The sequence below is a fragment of the Mus musculus genome, chromosome 1 (genome assembly GCF_000001635.26).
Source record: "Mus musculus strain C57BL/6J chromosome 1, GRCm38.p6 C57BL/6J".
NCBI lineage: Eukaryota > Metazoa > Chordata > Mammalia > Rodentia > Muridae > Mus > Mus musculus.
Genome location: NC_000067.6, coordinates 39476128 through 39492035, shown reverse-complemented (window position 1 = coordinate 39492035; position 15908 = coordinate 39476128). Strand labels below are relative to the sequence as shown.

Genomic DNA, 15908 nt, shown 5'->3' with positions numbered 1-15908 from the left:
CCCTTGAGACCTCCTTGTTACTTAGCTTCTTTGGCTCTGTGGATTGTAGCATGTGTATCCTGTGCTCTATGGCTAATACCCACTTATAAGTGAGTACATACCACCTATGTCCTTTTTTTTTTTTTAAAAATAAAATGTACTTTCTGGGTCTGGGTTACTTTTCATATTCTAGACTAGTTTCTATCCCAAGTCACTTTCCAAGCTATTGCCAGCTTGGCTGCTGGTTCTGCTGTCCTGATCCATGTATCAGCCTTTGAGTCCCATCTACAGGCCTTTCAGTAGTGTTCGAGGGGAGGCATATTGTTTTTTGACAGCCACCTAGAAGGGACAATCAGGCTCTCAGCATGGTTTCCAAATGCAAGGTTCTCAGCCGGTGGGTCAGCTGATTCTTTCATAGGGGTCACATATCAGATATTTACATTATGATTTGTAACAGTAGCACACGCATAGTTATGAAGTAACAATGAAAATAACTTTTTGGTTGTGGGTCACCACAATGTGAGGAACTGTGCTAAAGGGTCACAGCATTAGGAAAGCTGAGAACCACTGTCAAGTGATCAAGAGATTCAGGAGGCATGGCGTAGACAAGACATATGAAGTGTAATAGTGTTGTATGGCCATCTTTTTCATACAGGTAGGAGGAGCGTGCACTAAGCTGTATAGTATGACAGTGCTAACCAGTAGACCTAGTCAATTATCACCATACAGGATGTATCAACTGCAGGTGATGCTTTTATAGGCCAACAGCATTGTAGGTTTATGCATAGTAGGTTTATTCGTGCTGGAAGAACCAGTCATGTGACTGATGCAATACCTGATGTGTATCACAGACAAGAGGGGTTTCGACTCTATTACCTTATGAACCACTACCACACGTGCAGTCTGTGTCACTATGTAGACATGACTAATTTAAACTGGCATCTAGGGCTGAGGGTGGAGTGAGACCTCCATCTAAGCACAGCAGACCCTAGGTTCTGTCCCTACTTAGTGCCAGGGTGATGATGCCCGTGATGATCTTATACTTGAGAGCTGAAACAGAAAGACGGGGTTTGAGGCAATTTATGGCAGCACAATGTCCCAATTTTGCCCCCCCCCTCAGAAAAACCAATAAATCAAAATGCCCCCATGCGTCAAATGACAGGACAGACAAGAAGCCCCAGAGTCCACAGACATTTCCATTCCTTTCTTTTCCTCCCTCCCTCCCTCCCTCCCTCCCTCCCTCCCTCCCTCCCTCCCTCCTTTCTTTCTTTCTTTCTTTCTTTCTTTCGTTCTCTTTCTGAGGTGGGGGTTTCTCTGTGTAGCCCTGGCTGTCCTGGAACTCACTCTGTGGACCAGTTAAGCCTCAAACTTAGAGATCCACCTGCCTCTGCCTCCCAAGTGTTGGGATTACTGGTGTGCACCATGATGCCTGGCCTGACTTATTTTTAAAGAAGTTTGACATGGTATTGGGCCAGGTAAATGCTTGACCTCAGAACTCTATCTGAAGTCCTGTGAAGATTTTTGTTTTGTTTTGTTTTTGAAGACAGACTTTGTTATATAGCCCTGGCTGGTATCAAATTCATGGTGATGTTCCTGCCTTGGCCTTGTGTGCATGTGTGTGTGTGTGTGTGTGTGTGTGTGTATGCACACGAGTGTCTGATACATATGGAGGTATGCATGAATGTGGATGTATGTTCATGTGGAAGTAGAAGATGGTGGGAATCAGCCTTGATTGCTCTACCACTTTATTCAACGAGGAGGGTCTTTCAATCAATTCAACTGCTCACTGACAGTATGGCTGGTCCAGTGCTCACTGCCAGCTTCTTCTGGGAATCCTGTCCCCATCTTCTGAGGCTGGGATGGCAGGCAGGCTGCCACACATGCCTGGCATCTCTATGGGTTCTAGGAGAGGCCATCTCAGCCCTCACACTTGCATGGAAAGTTGTTTAAACACTGAGCCATCTCCACAGTTTCTTGAAGATCTTTTTAATTGATTGGAATTGTTCTCTTTGTAGAACCAGTGGCAGTACTGTAATCCAACACTTGGGAGGTAGGGCTAGAACTCAAGGTCATTAGTGGTCACCTAGTGAGTTCAAGATCAACCAGAGGTAGGCAAGATGTTGCTGGCGGAAGGATCTCATCTCCTGCCACAGAGACAGTTGCTTAACCATAGTTATTGATTCTCTTGATAGTGAGGAGATGGAGCAAGGCTGGATATCAATAATATCTACAAGATGTCGACCAGGAATGTCTCTGTAAGTTTGAGAACTCAGAGCCTGGTCTACGAGTGAGTTCAGGATAGCCAGGGCTACACAGAGAAACCCTGTCTTGAAAAAACAGAACCGGGCATCACCATGGCACACACCTTTAATCCCAGCACAAGGGGCTGGCAAGATGGTTCAGTGGTTAAGTGTCGACTGCTCTTCCAAAGGTCTTGAGTTCAAATCCCAGCAACCACACGGTGGCTCACAACCATCCTGATCACAACGAAATCTGATGCCCTCTTCTGGAGTATCTGAGGACAGCTACAGTGTACTTACATATAATAAATAAACAAATAAACAAAAACCAAACAAACAAAAAGCCAGAAACTCAAAAAACAAACAAACAAACAAAACAAAAACAAAAACAAAAACAAAACCCCAAATCCCCAAACCCTGCCCAAAAAGCAAAAACCGAGACAGCCGGGCGCGGTGGTGCGTGTATTTAATCCCAGTGCTTGGGAGGCTGAAGCAAGCAGGTAGCTATGAGTAAGCAGCCAGCCTAAGAAGGTTCAGCTCAGCCAAGGCTACTCACTGACACCCTGTCTCAAAACAAACAAGCCAAATGACGAATCATACTTTGTATGCTCAATTTTAAAATTAAAAACAAAAAACAAAAACCTCAGAAAAATTGTTATCGACCTGCTTATGAAGATTTATCTAGACCCTCTGGGCCAATTGTGGGGCTCTGCAGATGAGCACTTAACTGTCATGCGCAAAGTCCTGCGTTCAGTCCCCAGCACTAACCCCAATTTAACTCTCCAGAGAAACAGAATGCAGATTGGTATCTTCTGTACATCAGTACATTAGAGCTGGATTCATCTCTGGAGTGGTGGCTCACCTGCTCACCCCACTGTGCTTTCTTCTCACACGTGCACAGACTCAGTCTCACTATGGAGCCCAGGCTTGCCCCTGCCTCAACCTCCCGAGTGTGTGATTGCAGATTTTACTATACCACAGCTTTTTTACATTTTTTATTGGTTAAATGATTGATTAATTGATTGATTGATTGATTTGCTCAGTGTCTTAGTCAGGGTTTCTATTCCTGCACAAACATCATGACCAAGAAGCAAGTTGGGGAGGAAAGGGTTTATTCAGCTTACACTTCCATACTGCTGTTCATCAACAAAGGAAGTCAGGACTGGAACTCAAGCAGGTCAGAAAGCAGGAGCTGATGCAGAGGCCATGGAGGGATGTTCTTTACTGGCTTGCTTCCCCTGGCTTGCTCAGCCTGATTCTCTTATAGAACCAAGACTACCAGTCCAGAGATGGTCCCACCCACAAGGGGCCTTTCCCCCTTGATCACTAATTGAGAAAATGCCTTACAGTTGGATCTCATGGAGGCATTTCCTCAACTGAAGCTCCTTTCTCTGTGATAACTCCAGCTGTGTCAAGTTGACACACAAACCCAGCCAGTACACTAAATATGGGGATGCAAAGAGCTTCTCTCCCTGACCTTCTTCCTTTGCCCTTCTCCTGGTATCTTGTCTCTCAGGGTGGAGCTGCACAGCTAGGAAGGGGACCTTTGTGGGATGCACGCAGCCTGCCCACACTTCTCATGTAAGCACAGAGATGGGAAAAGGCACACAGAGGAAGATAAGCTTCTCTACATCACAGGGGCATCAGAGGCCATCCTTCTCCCTGCACCAGGTGAGGTGCCTTTCAGTGATGGGCTTCACTAGCCCAGAAGCTCAAAAGCCAAATTTACCATAACGCTCCATATGTGACATATACGTGTGTACATGGTTCTAAGCTGCATCCTTGAGACAGTGCAGATAATCCCATCCGAGGTATTGTGTGTGTGTGTGTGTGTGTGTGTGTGTGTGTGTGTGTGTGCATTCCAAGCCTGGGGTTAGGGAATGGACACTGAGGACCTGCTTTTGGGGGTGGTTTGGTGTAAATGGATCACTATTTATGACCTACCAACCTCATTTCCTGGATGCAGGCCTCTACCTATGTTTGGAAGAATGCTAGGGCCTCAGGCTTGGAAATCCTCTTCAGGATAGAGGGTAGAGAGGAGGCATTCGATGCCAAGGCTAGTAGGACCCTAATAACGAGATGGTGACTGCAACAGCTCCTTTAAGTGAGAGTACTCAGGACAAGCCTGTAGTGAGTGAGTGACCTTGGCCGCCTTCTTTCAGCTGTATGACAGTGTGGTAAGAGAGTTTCATTTACCCAGATGAAGAAACTGAAGCTGTCTGAGGTTAAAGCCCTTGCCTGTGGTTACACAGCAGGAACCAGGGGAAACAGCTGTTTGGATCCAGAGCTGCCTTCTTCAAAGACCATGCTGATAACATGGTGGAAATGCTTCAGGTCCCAAAGAAAGAGATCACCATTCCAGGGAAAGTGTCTGGACAGGTAAACTTTACTCTCAACCAGATTAAAAGGATGTGCTCGGAAGGGCAAGTTCCTGAGGTTACAAGAATCATGACTGGCTTTCATGAGAATTCAGGTGGGCCCTTTCCCTTTTCCCTATTGGCTGGGGTCCCAGCTCAGCTCACAGTCTTAATTTAACTACCCAGTCTCAAAAGAACTGGTACACAGGACGTGAAGGAAGGGGGAAAGGGTCACAGCTCCAGGCCATCAAATCCCTGGAATACAGCAGTGGGCCTTTGTATAAGCAAAGGTTTTACTAGGGGATTAATACATTTGCATAAAAGTCTTACAAGGTGTGTGCTCGCGCATTCGTGTGTGTGTGTGTGTGTGTGTGTGCGCGCACACACACTCACTTGTGGGTGTGTTCATGTGAATATTTAAGTTCATTGTCCTAAACACAAGTTTTATAGCACTTGATTGGAGAACCTTTTATTTGATATTTCTCACAATGGTTATTTATGGTGGTGGTGGTGGCAGCTTTTATCTTTACTGGGAGTTACGCTGAGTGAGAAAACCATAACACTGTCCTGTCCAGTGAATGATGAACCCAGCATCAAGTACCTATCAATGAAAAGGTGCTGATCTGGGACCCAGCCACACCGGGGAGTAAGTTCTACCTGTCTGATGTGGAATAGAAGCCATTTCCTAAACTCTAGTGGGGACCGGTCCTTGCTCATAAACGAGGCCTCCCTTCCCTTTCCTTTATCAGGAGTCGTTAAGGAGATAGGTGTTGGTCAGGGTTCTTGAGAGACTTGAGAGGAGCAGAGTTGCTAAAATGGGTGGCTCATAGGCTGTGGTCCAGCTAATGAAGGGACAAACGTGAAGAAAAGTCCAACACAACAAAAAGGACGTGAAAGCAGTTGTCTGGAGGAAATTGATGGTTTCAGGGTATTGGAAATGATATATTACTGTAAAGCTAAAAGTTTAGAGTTCCATTCCGAACAACCAGATTTTGTAACTAATTAGCAACCAATGGAAGTTTGCAGATAACCTGTTGGAGTAGGGTGTGGGCTTTAAGACCCTCATCCTAGCTGCCTGGAAGTCAGTATTCTGCTAGCAGTCTTCAGATGAAGATGTAGAACTCTCAGCTCCTCCTGCACCATGCCTGCCTGAATGCTGCCATGTTCCCACCTTGATGATAATGGATTGACTCTCTGAACCTGTAAGCCAGCCCCAATTAAATGTTGTCCTTATAAGAGTTGCCTTGGTCCCAGTGTCTGTTCACAGCAGTAAAACCCTCACTAAGACATCAGGTCTTTTAGGAACCATACAAACAATTGCAAAGTTGAGTGTGTGCCCCTCTTCCTAGCTTCTAGACTACACTTTCTTTACTCAACTGGCCAGGTTTTTTCAAGCCTGCATTCATCCAAAACTCGTGCCTGACGCTCACTCAAGGGTATGTTTACATGCAGGGGATTGTCCATTTGCTTATGGTGAAGGTGGGCAACTGCAGCATGTCTTCTCATGGGCAATTAACTTCTGGGCTCCTTCATTTTCTTTTGTGTAAATGCATGGCTCTACCAACATCCTCTTCCTTTTGCCCTTGCCAGGAAGAACATTTTGATGTTTGTTGCCAATGCCATCTTGGCCAGTCTTCTGTCAGATAGATTAGTTCATACTACCACAGGCTGGAGTTGGTCCTGAGGTTTTAGAAGCCTGGTGTTCGTTCTTTCTTTCTTTCTTTTTTTTTTTTGGGGGGGGGGTTCGAGACAGGGTTTCTCTGTATAGCTCTGGCTGTCCTGGAACTCACTTTATAGACCAGGCTGGCCTCGAACATCCGAAATCTGCCTGCCTCTGCCTCCTGAGTGCTGGGATCAAAGGCGTGAGCCACCAAGCCTGTCCTGGCGTACTTTCATTCTGAATGCTTCTCACCCCATCTTGGGCTTCATTTCATCATCATCCATCTTCTTAGGCACCTGTGTACTTTGTTCTGATGGCCTTTGTCAGCACTGAGGTGGCTTCCGTGAGATATCACTAGGATTTCGTGACCTTGGGATGGAGGACAGAGGGCAGATCTGTCCTAGCTCAGTCCTGTTCCTTCCCCTCGTGTGCTTGGCCAAGTGTCTCCGCTTGGAGGATTAGCATCCTCTCTTGGGGTCTAGGAATAAGTTCAATAAGGTTTCTGTATCCTGTGTAGAAAGAAAAACTACCTTTTATGCTCCTTTTTCCTATTTCTCCCATATATGTTCCCTTTGATGTATGTATGTATGCATGTCCTGTGTATGTGAGTGTTTATGTGTGTGCAGGTACATATGTATGCTCCTACATACATGCACATGTATGTGATGTATGCATGGATGCCAGAGGTTTCATTCCTCAGGAGCTATCAAACTTGTCATTTCTTTCCTAAATACTTATTATTTTTTAAAACTATGTGTGTTGTGTGCCTACTTGCACTTAAGTGCCAGGGCCAGAGGAAGCCAGGATCTCCATGGAGCTGGAGTTACAAGAAGTTGTGAGCCAGCTGGCGTGAGTGCAGAGACTGAACTGGGAGCTTCAGCAAGAACATCAAGTGCTCTTTACCACTGAGCCATCTCTACAGCCCCTCCACCTTGTTTATTGAGACTGTCGCACTGGGCCCAGGGGCTCTGGATTTGGGCTTGGCTGACTGAGCAGTGAGGCCCAGGTGTCTGTCTATCTCTGCCTTTCCAGCACTAGGATTACACATGTGCACCACCATGCCCTGGACGCTTTTCACTGGGTTGTGTTAGTCAAACTCAGGTCTTCCCAAGCACATGGCACACGCTGTAATTTAATTTTAGAAATCTCTCAACCACAGACCTTCCCTTACTGCTGAAGTTTAATTTTCAAAGCTAAAAGCATGATTTTGGATGTAAATATAAAATGAACATGCATCGAAGATTCTTTTCTTTTCTTTCTTTCTTTCTTCTTCTTCTTCTTCTTCTTCTTCTTCTTCTTCTTCTTCTTCTTCTTCTTCTTCTTCTTCTTCTTCTTCTCCTTCTCCTCCTTCTCCTTCTCCTTCTCCTTCTCCTTCTCCTTCTCCTTCTTCTTCTTTTTTGTTTTTTTTGTTTTTTTGAGACAGGGTTTCTCTGTATAGCCCTGGCTGTCCTGGAACTCACTTTGTAGACCAGGCTGGCCTTGAACTTAGAAATCTGCCTGTCTCTGCCTCCCAAGTGCTGGGATTAAAGGCGTGCACCACCACCGCCCGGCCAAGGATTCTTTTCAACTCTTCAATTGGGGAAAGAAACCCAGTAAAATGTTAAGATTAGTTCAAAGGAGAATTTGAAGAGCAGACATATGAGTATACGATAAGGCATTATGTGCAATATGAATATAGTAAGGTATTATGGTGAAGAAATTACCTATAAAACGTTGTTATATAATACTATATACAAATTATGTGTGTATTTATATTCTAATCATATCAGGGTGCCCTCCTCTGAGACAGGGTCTCACTATTCAGTCCTATCTGGCCTGGAATTTTCAGAGATACTCCTGTCCCTGTCTTCCAAGTGCTAGGGTTAAAGACATGGCTGTTACCAGGAGCATCTGCAGGAATTGAAGTTAACTTACATTGCATTATTTGTATTACTGTTTTCTACAAAATACTCTTTCAAAACATTTAAAAAATTATTTTGCTTGTGTGTATAATACATACATATATGTGTGGGTGTGTGCACACGCATATGGAAGCTGGACCCTGATGTCAGATGTCTTTCTTAACTGCCCTTTAGCTTTTAAAATGATTAATTATTGTTTTTTAAAGGGTTATTTATCTTTCCAGCCCCTTTACCTTAGGGTTTTTGAGCCAGGGTCTCTTGCTGAGCTTGGAGCTCTCTGAGTTGGTTGGACTGGCTGGCCAGCATGTCCCAGGCCCCTTCCCCTGGCTGTCTCCCCAGGACTGTGGTTATAACCATGTGCCACTGGTTTTCTTATTTTGGTTCTGGGAGATTAAGCTCAGTCCTCATGCTTGTACAGCAGACAGGTGCCTGAGACCTCTCCCAAGTGTCACCAGCTCTTGGTTTTAAAGATATTTTGGCATATACGTATATTTATATACATTTCCCCAAACTCTTTCATCATTCTGAAAAATCATATACATGAACATAATAATTGTGAGTATGTAAATATTTACAAATATTGCTGACTCCAGTTTTATCCTTGGCCTGACACTCTAGAATATGAGCCATACATGACCTTCAACTTCTTCCCAGTATGTATGGGAAGGGTTTTCCAACTCTGAGGTGTATTGTGCATTTCTGCTTCCCTTCTCAAACTGACCTTGGAGTCTCCTTCCACGAAGACTCTCTTTTGAGGGCCTGGAGTCAATGTGCACGGACGTAGGTTCTAAGTAAAGGCTGCAGAGACTCTCAGGCTTCCCTGTAGGTGGAGGCTGGGATGGGAGGCTTGGTTTGGGGAATTGGCTTTGTCTGTGTCAGTCCAAAGGTTTCCAAAACGTATCTGTTGACTTCCATCTTCCCAATCAGCGTCCCGTTCTTAGCAAGGGAGTTTGCTGAGGTTGGATGGGAACCTTTGCCCCAGTTCTATAACCAGCACAATTATATTAGGATCGTAAGAAGAGTTGGCCAATTCTGTGGCCACACAGATAAGAACTTCTTTGAAATTTCATCACATCTGTACCTTGAGATGGGAATTTAACACTTTATGCTCCTTCCTTCCTTCCTCTTTGTTTGTTTGTTTCTCTTTGTTTCTCTCTCTCTCTCTCTCTCTCTCTCTCCCTTTCAGAGCAGTCACAAACAGCCATCTCATTGTAATCCCATCGTTGCCATAGCAACCACATTTAGCAGCAAGAGCCCCCAAGCCTTGTTCTTTACCCACCCCTCACACCACCACCAGGGCTTCTTGGAGTAATCCTGCTGCCAGTGAACGTCATGGGTTACTAACATGCCCGTGTTTCCTGTGCACAGTTAGAAGAGTAACTCAGTCAGACTTCTTTGTCAATAAACCGTTTCCTGAGGTCATTCCTGGTATAAGGCCGGGAGGGTCCTGTCCAGAACCTGAGTGGTGTGGAAGCCTAGAATCAAGTCACTGGGGTTGGCACCTTCTTAGGGTGTTCCAGGCTCTCTCTGAGCTCCTACAGTTTACTTAGACTGCAACAGCATTACTCCATCAGCACACGATATTCTGTGCGCCTGCCCCAACTTCCTCCTTTGTAAGGATCCCGCTCACTGTACTAACATCTATCTTAATAACCTCATCTGACTAATTATATCTGCATGCATCCTATTTCCAAGTAAGTCACAGTCTGGGGTGCTGGGGGGCGGTTAGAGCGCCAACCTAGACCTTTTGAGGGGTACAATCCAACCCAAGATAACACCATGAAGGGGTGATTAGCACCCAGAGGTGGCTGACAGGAGGATGCTGTGTGTGCCTGTGGATGTCTTCTTCCCCAGTTCCCCTGGATCTCCTTCCTTGTTCTGTGTCTGGAAGGCTGAGCTCCTTAGAGCGCCCTCTGAGTGTTTCTGCCTTCTATTGGCTCCTCTCTGACATAGGTGGTGGTGAAAGGCAGAGGCAGGAGACTCAGAAATGGGAGGAGAGGTAAGCCCCAGGAGCTTCTCTCTGCTCCCCTCGAGTCAAGTTAAAGAGTAAAAAATGTTTTAAATCACGCGTGTCTCTGTGGGTTTGTTCATGGGAGTGCAGTGCCTAGAGGCCAGAAGAGACTGCTGGATCCCTGGAGCTGTCTGAGTGCTGGCAACCAGACAGCAAGAACAGTAGTCTTGCTTCTAACCACTGAGCCACCTTTCCAGCCCCTACTTCTCTTGCTTTTAACATTTGACGGGGAAGCGCTAAATAATTGCAACCTGAGTGACTGTGGATGGGTCAGGAGATTTAACATTCAATCAGAACCACTGATAATTCACTGGGTGTGTGTAGCAGGTCCATCTGTTTTTTGCTGCTATCACAGAATACCACAGAGTGAATAATTTATAAAGACTAGAAATGTGCCTCACAGCTCTAGAGGCCAAGGCAGCCAGGAGCCTTTAGCCTTGACTTTGTGGCAAGCCTATGTGTTTTTTTTTTTTTTTTAAAGCTCTAGTCTAGCAAAAGGTGTTCTCTAGAGCTTTCTCAACCTGTTTCTCCAGCACCTGAAGATTCCATTTGTGCATCCCCATATCTTCAGCCCACGTCAATTTTCTGTGTCTGTTTTCCCATCTGTGAATCTCTAGGGCAGGTGTATAATAGTTTCCACCAAGATTAAAATATTCCATCCTGGGGCTGGTGAGATGGCTCAGTGGGTAAGAGCACCCGACTGCTCTTCCAAAGGTCCGGAGTTCAAATCCCAGCAACCACATGGTGGCTCACAACCATCCGTAACAAGATCTGACGCCCTCTTCTGGTGTGTCTGAAGACAGCTACAGTGTACTTACATATAATAAATAAATCTTTAAAAAAAAAATTCCATCCTACAGGGAAGCTCCTTAAGCAGGAAGGTAAACAAATAGCCTCAGGAAGGCCCTGAAACCGGCTAGAGTCACACCACCCGGTTCCACCCCCACCCCCACCCCCCACCCCTGCCAGCTACCCTTTCCTGCCAGAGTAACAATAAAAGCCAAGAGTCCCTCTCAGATGCAGTAGAGCAAGGCCACAAAGAAGACTCTTAAGCCCAGACCAGCTAGTTCCCTGGAAGAAGCAAAAACCAGCCAGCCCATCTGCCTGGAAGAGTGTAGACCAACCGAGGTACCTAGAAAGGACACTCTCCTGCCCTCAGGCTGTGCACTGTGTTTCTGGTTCCCAGCTTTGTGAGCTGTCACTCATGCTGGTGTGGGTTTTGGTGAGGCAGCTGTCTTTGAGTCATTTCTGGTCTTGTAAGTCACCTCTCACCCATATTCCTGTAAGTAACCCCAAGAAAACTCATTGGTTGACCAGGTTGGACTTTGGTGGCGTCCACACTTTGGTCTGTCATGGGATCGGTATCTGAGGTGAGTAGACATGTGTGTTGCATTTTCCCAGGAAATATCTTGTTACACAAAAGCACTAATATCCAATTCACCTCTATGGTTCTGGCCCGAAGTGCTTCAGAGAGCAAAGGGTGCCTGGGAATGTTTCGTGAAGGAATCTTTTCTTGCCACCCATCCCTGACTCCTCTGACTCTGGTGTGGCTCCAAGCCTGTGATTGTGGCTTATAAACTTCTGTTTTCTTGAGAAGATGGTTGCCTGTGGCTGGCCAGTGTACCAGCTTTCTCAATATCTCTCTTTCTTCTTCTTCTTCTTCTTCTTCTTCTTCTTCTTCTTCTTCTTCTTCTTCTTCTTCCTCTTCTTTCTCTCTGTATTTTTTGATTGGTCTGCAGAGAAATGGGCTTACTTCGTGGTGACATTTGTATACAACATGGCTCTAAAACTTGCTTATTTTCCCCTCCACCGTCCTCCCCATCCCCCAACCTCCCGTCTCACTTTGCTTTCTACAGGGCTACTGTCTGTTGGATCTGACCAGTTTCTGATCCTCCCCCAGGACAGCTTCTACTTTCCAGTTCTGTCCTACTTAACAACCACATTTTGTCCTTTTGTCAAAACCCAGGGACTAAGGGAACCTTTCCCCTCCCTTTGGCTAAGATATCCGATCTAACCACCTCCCCACAGAGAACACGTGGATCCCTTTCCCTCGGCCTTTTTCAAGGACAGCTAACATGTCTACTCTAGCCTAGAGAAAATATTTATTTAAAACCCTGTACTCACATGCCCCGTGGCTTCTCGTTACTATTACCTGCTCCCATGTTCTAGTGGGTTTGTTTTTTTCTTTAATGTTTTCTCAGAATAGACACAAGAGCCTTATTTTTTTCCGGAGAGGACCTGCAGGGGTGAGTCTCATAGTGGTGCCTTCTAGGTCCTATGTCTCTGTAAGACATTCAGTGTTCAGTATGGTCTGCTGCTGGACTCAGGTTTCTGCGTTGCCACCTCTCCTATAGCTTCAGTTGTATCCTTACAAAAGCATGAAAAAATATTCTGTAAGAGAAATAATAAGTGGGGGATGTCAAGAATGACTCCTGCTGCCAGGCCTGATGACCTGAGTTGGATTCCCAGGGTCCACATAATGGAAGCCAAGACTGACTCCTCAAAGTTGTCTTCTGACTTCCACGCGCCAAACTGTCTCTCGTGACCACCCCCTCCAATAAATAAAATGTAATAAAGAAGAAATGTAAATGTTTGAATTAACGGAAAGCAATTTCTCTGACCCTCTCCTTGCTGTATATATGGACTAAAATATGTAGCATTCTGTGTTAATTTAAAAAAAAAATGAAGAGCGCAGCATTAAAAAAAAATCCAGATACAATTGTCTCCAATTTTCAGTGTTAGCTTTTGGTTATTTGAAACTTGAACACACTCCAGTTTACTGGCGTGCATTGTGCTCTTTAAGGTTAAGACTCTGGGTTGGGCAACCTGCAGCTTGGATAACAAGATGTCTTTTCCCCCTAGGTCCTTCCTCCAGCTTTTAAACAAGGAGCGTGGAGACAACTTGCGCAGTTGCTCGCTTCCTACCGGGAAGGAGGGAATTCGAGACTCGTCCGGGACTAGAGGGAGGAGACCTGGCAGTGGCTCCGATTTCCTCCCGCCACTCCGGAACCCTGGCCGGGAGCCGCAGAGACTAGGAAACCAGGGAGGCGCCACTGGAGCCTCGGGGAGGGTGGAGGGCGTGGCTTCGGGGGTGGGCGGGACCGCGGCTGGTGGGCAGGGTCTAGCCGGGGCGGGGCCACGGCAGGCAGCGCGGGGTGAGCCCGGCGAGCTGTGGTCTCCGCGCTCCGGGGCTCGGCAGGCGCTCCCGCTTCTGTCTCCGCGCGCAGTTCCCGCCGCCTCCTTCCAAGCGGGCTCGGCCCGGTGCGGCCGGCTGCTGGGGCGATGTGAACCGGGACCCGCAGGCGCGGCAGGTTCGCCGCGATGTGGCTCAAGCCCGAGGAGGTGCTGCTCAAGAACGCGCTGAAGCTCTGGGTGACCCAGAAGAGCAGCTGCTACTTCGTCTTGCAGCGGCGCCGCGGGCACGGCGAGGGGGGCGGCCGCCTCACCGGTAAGGGGCGCGCGCGGCGGCCCGGCCCGGCCTCTGTCCCTGCCGCCCGGCCGCGTCGCAGGTGGTGTCTCGGTGGCAGCCGACGAGGCCAGGACGGCCCTGCCTATGGCTTGTTTTCCTTTTTCCTGCGTTTCTCACGCGAGCTCCGGTCGGGCTTGGAGCTCAGGGACCCACGGGCCGAGAGAGGCAGGTGCATCTGGTGTGACCTGGCTCGCGAACGCTGGAGACGCAGCTTCTAGAGCTTGCCCCAAGGCAGCGAGATCGGGGCGCCCTAGGGCCCCGCCAGGTGACAGAAGGGTGCGCCCAGGCAGGCCCGGACTTGGCCATCTGGACGCAGCTGTGGCTCCAGGTGGTGTTGCAGCTGCGGACTTCAGGCCAGATCATCGGGAGGTTCTAGAGATCCAGGACTTTCTGGCCCAGGAGGCGGGGGCTGTCTTCGCTTCGAGGGGAAACTGAGGCACTATAGTTGCGTAGCGAAGTTAAGCATGCCGCTTTTGTTTCTCCTTTCAATGTCTTCTGTGGAACGATAGGACAAAAATACGATAGGCTTTGAAGTTGTCTCCAAGCAAGGCATTTTCCCCTTCTAAAAGTTATGGCTCAAAGCTGTTAAGAGATTGGGATCAGCTCGCGTTATTAGCTAGAGCACCTGCTCAATCAGGGAAGGGGAATTGTCGTGTTTTGCCTAGGGGGTTGGAATGATTCCTTTGGTTAAGGAGCCACCTCTGGTAAAAGGGACTTCAGATGATGGTCCTTTCATAACCTTCTACTGAATGTCGCTGAGGGGGTCAACAGACCTAAACGGTGCGCTCGGGTTAATTGCTGGTGACTGTCTGCACCTGGGCCAGTCTGGAGACGGCCCTTTGGGAGCAGAGTCTGGTTGGAGAAATGAGGAATATGCTTCTACCTAAAATCATGTATTTTAGCTTCAGGAAAAGCTAGCAGGTGTAGGGTGGGGTCAGGGTCCACGATGACAACCGAGACTCTCCTGAGAATTCAGTAGTGGGTAGGAGACCACAGGATTCTGGTTGAAAGGGTTAGTAGACAGTGGAACGTTCTGGGCAGCTGAGTGGCCACGAACCCCCCTGAACAGGGACAACTTGTGCAGCAGGTGGGCTTCGTGGGGGTGGGGGGAGAGTTACAGTAGAAGGAAGGGGGCCTTTGAGCCCTTTGTGAGGCCCTGGGTAGCACCATGGAATTTAGTGTTGGACTGGAGAACAAGAACTTGGTAGCATCCTGCAAAGCTCAGTAGAGGCCAAGTGGCCTGAGAGGGCTGTGTATGTACAACACTGGAGACGGTGGCTTAATTGATGGTGGATTAAGTAGAGTATCTGGTGTATTAGTCATCTGTTGCAGAGGGTGACGGTAGGACAGGAGACTTGTAAACTGGGAAATAGGGAAACAGTTTGTCCCCCCCAGACACTTTTGCTGCTGCCCACCCACCCACTTAATCCACTGAGCCTCTGGGGTGTTTGATGGGCTTACTGCCTTGGGAAGGAATCAGTGGGACAGGTAAGTCAGGGCCTGCAGTCTTCAGATTATTCTCCATCCAGCAGGATCCAGATGTGGAGGGCGGAGCTGCCTATCAGTGCTTCGTGAGCTTCAGAGAGTTTATGACTCAGATGTACAGAGATCATTTGTATACGAGTTCAGTGGTGTGTTGTGATAGCCATGGCTTTGGACTTCTCTGGTGTTTCCTTTGTCTCCATCCTGTGAATATGTGGAAACTTCTCTCTTCTCTTGGAGACACAGGTTACAATGTATAATCCAGGCTGGCCACAAATTCTTGTTCCTGTTGCCACAGGCACATGCCACCATGCAAAAAGAGAAATGGAAACAAGGAGAAAGCCTATGGAGAGAAGATACTTTGTTTCTTAGATGCCCTTTGCAGTGTGACTGTTGACCTTTGAACATTTATTGAGCAACCCCACTTCGGGTACTCCCCTTGAGCTGGTCTCCACTCAGCCACACAGGACTGCCACCCAGCAGCTCTGGTCTGGCAATTGTTGGAAAATATGGAAATGCAGTGGGCAGATAATAGCAGTGTGAGAGTTTATGGATGATATTATGTTTAAAGGAAATAATAGGGGCTGAAATGATGAGAGTTGAGGCTGGTTCTAGACTTCTTTTTGCAGAGAAACCAGTAGACTGGTGAACAGGTCAGAGATAAAGAAGAGGGCACAGTAATCTTTTCCTCATATTGTTATGCTAAATTTGTTATTAGATAGTAGGAGTTTAGGCATACAAAAATCCAAAGGTTAAAATAATTTGGATTGCCCATTTTCACAAGCACAAATTTTTTCTGATGAGGGTTA

General features: G+C 47.1%; 1 protein-coding gene across 7 annotated transcripts in view; it reads left to right on the top strand.

Moving 5' to 3' along the window:
• The first annotated feature begins 13257 nt into the window (after window positions 1–13257).
• The window catches only part of Tbc1d8 (TBC1 domain family, member 8), a 107284-nt gene continuing 104633 nt past the window's right edge, over window positions 13258–15908 (top strand). For 2 of the 7 annotated variants that reach the window (XM_017321765.2, XM_017321761.2), the window contains exon 1: window positions 13261–13596. In XM_017321765.2, the coding sequence (XP_017177254.1) occupies window positions 13470–13596 (127 nt within the window). In that variant the 5' untranslated portion in view covers window positions 13261–13469. Of the gene's footprint in view, window positions 13597–15908 lie in introns of all 7 variants that reach the window. The other 5 variants (NM_001357521.1, NM_001357522.1, XR_003956253.1 and 2 more) reach the window with 4 other exon arrangements.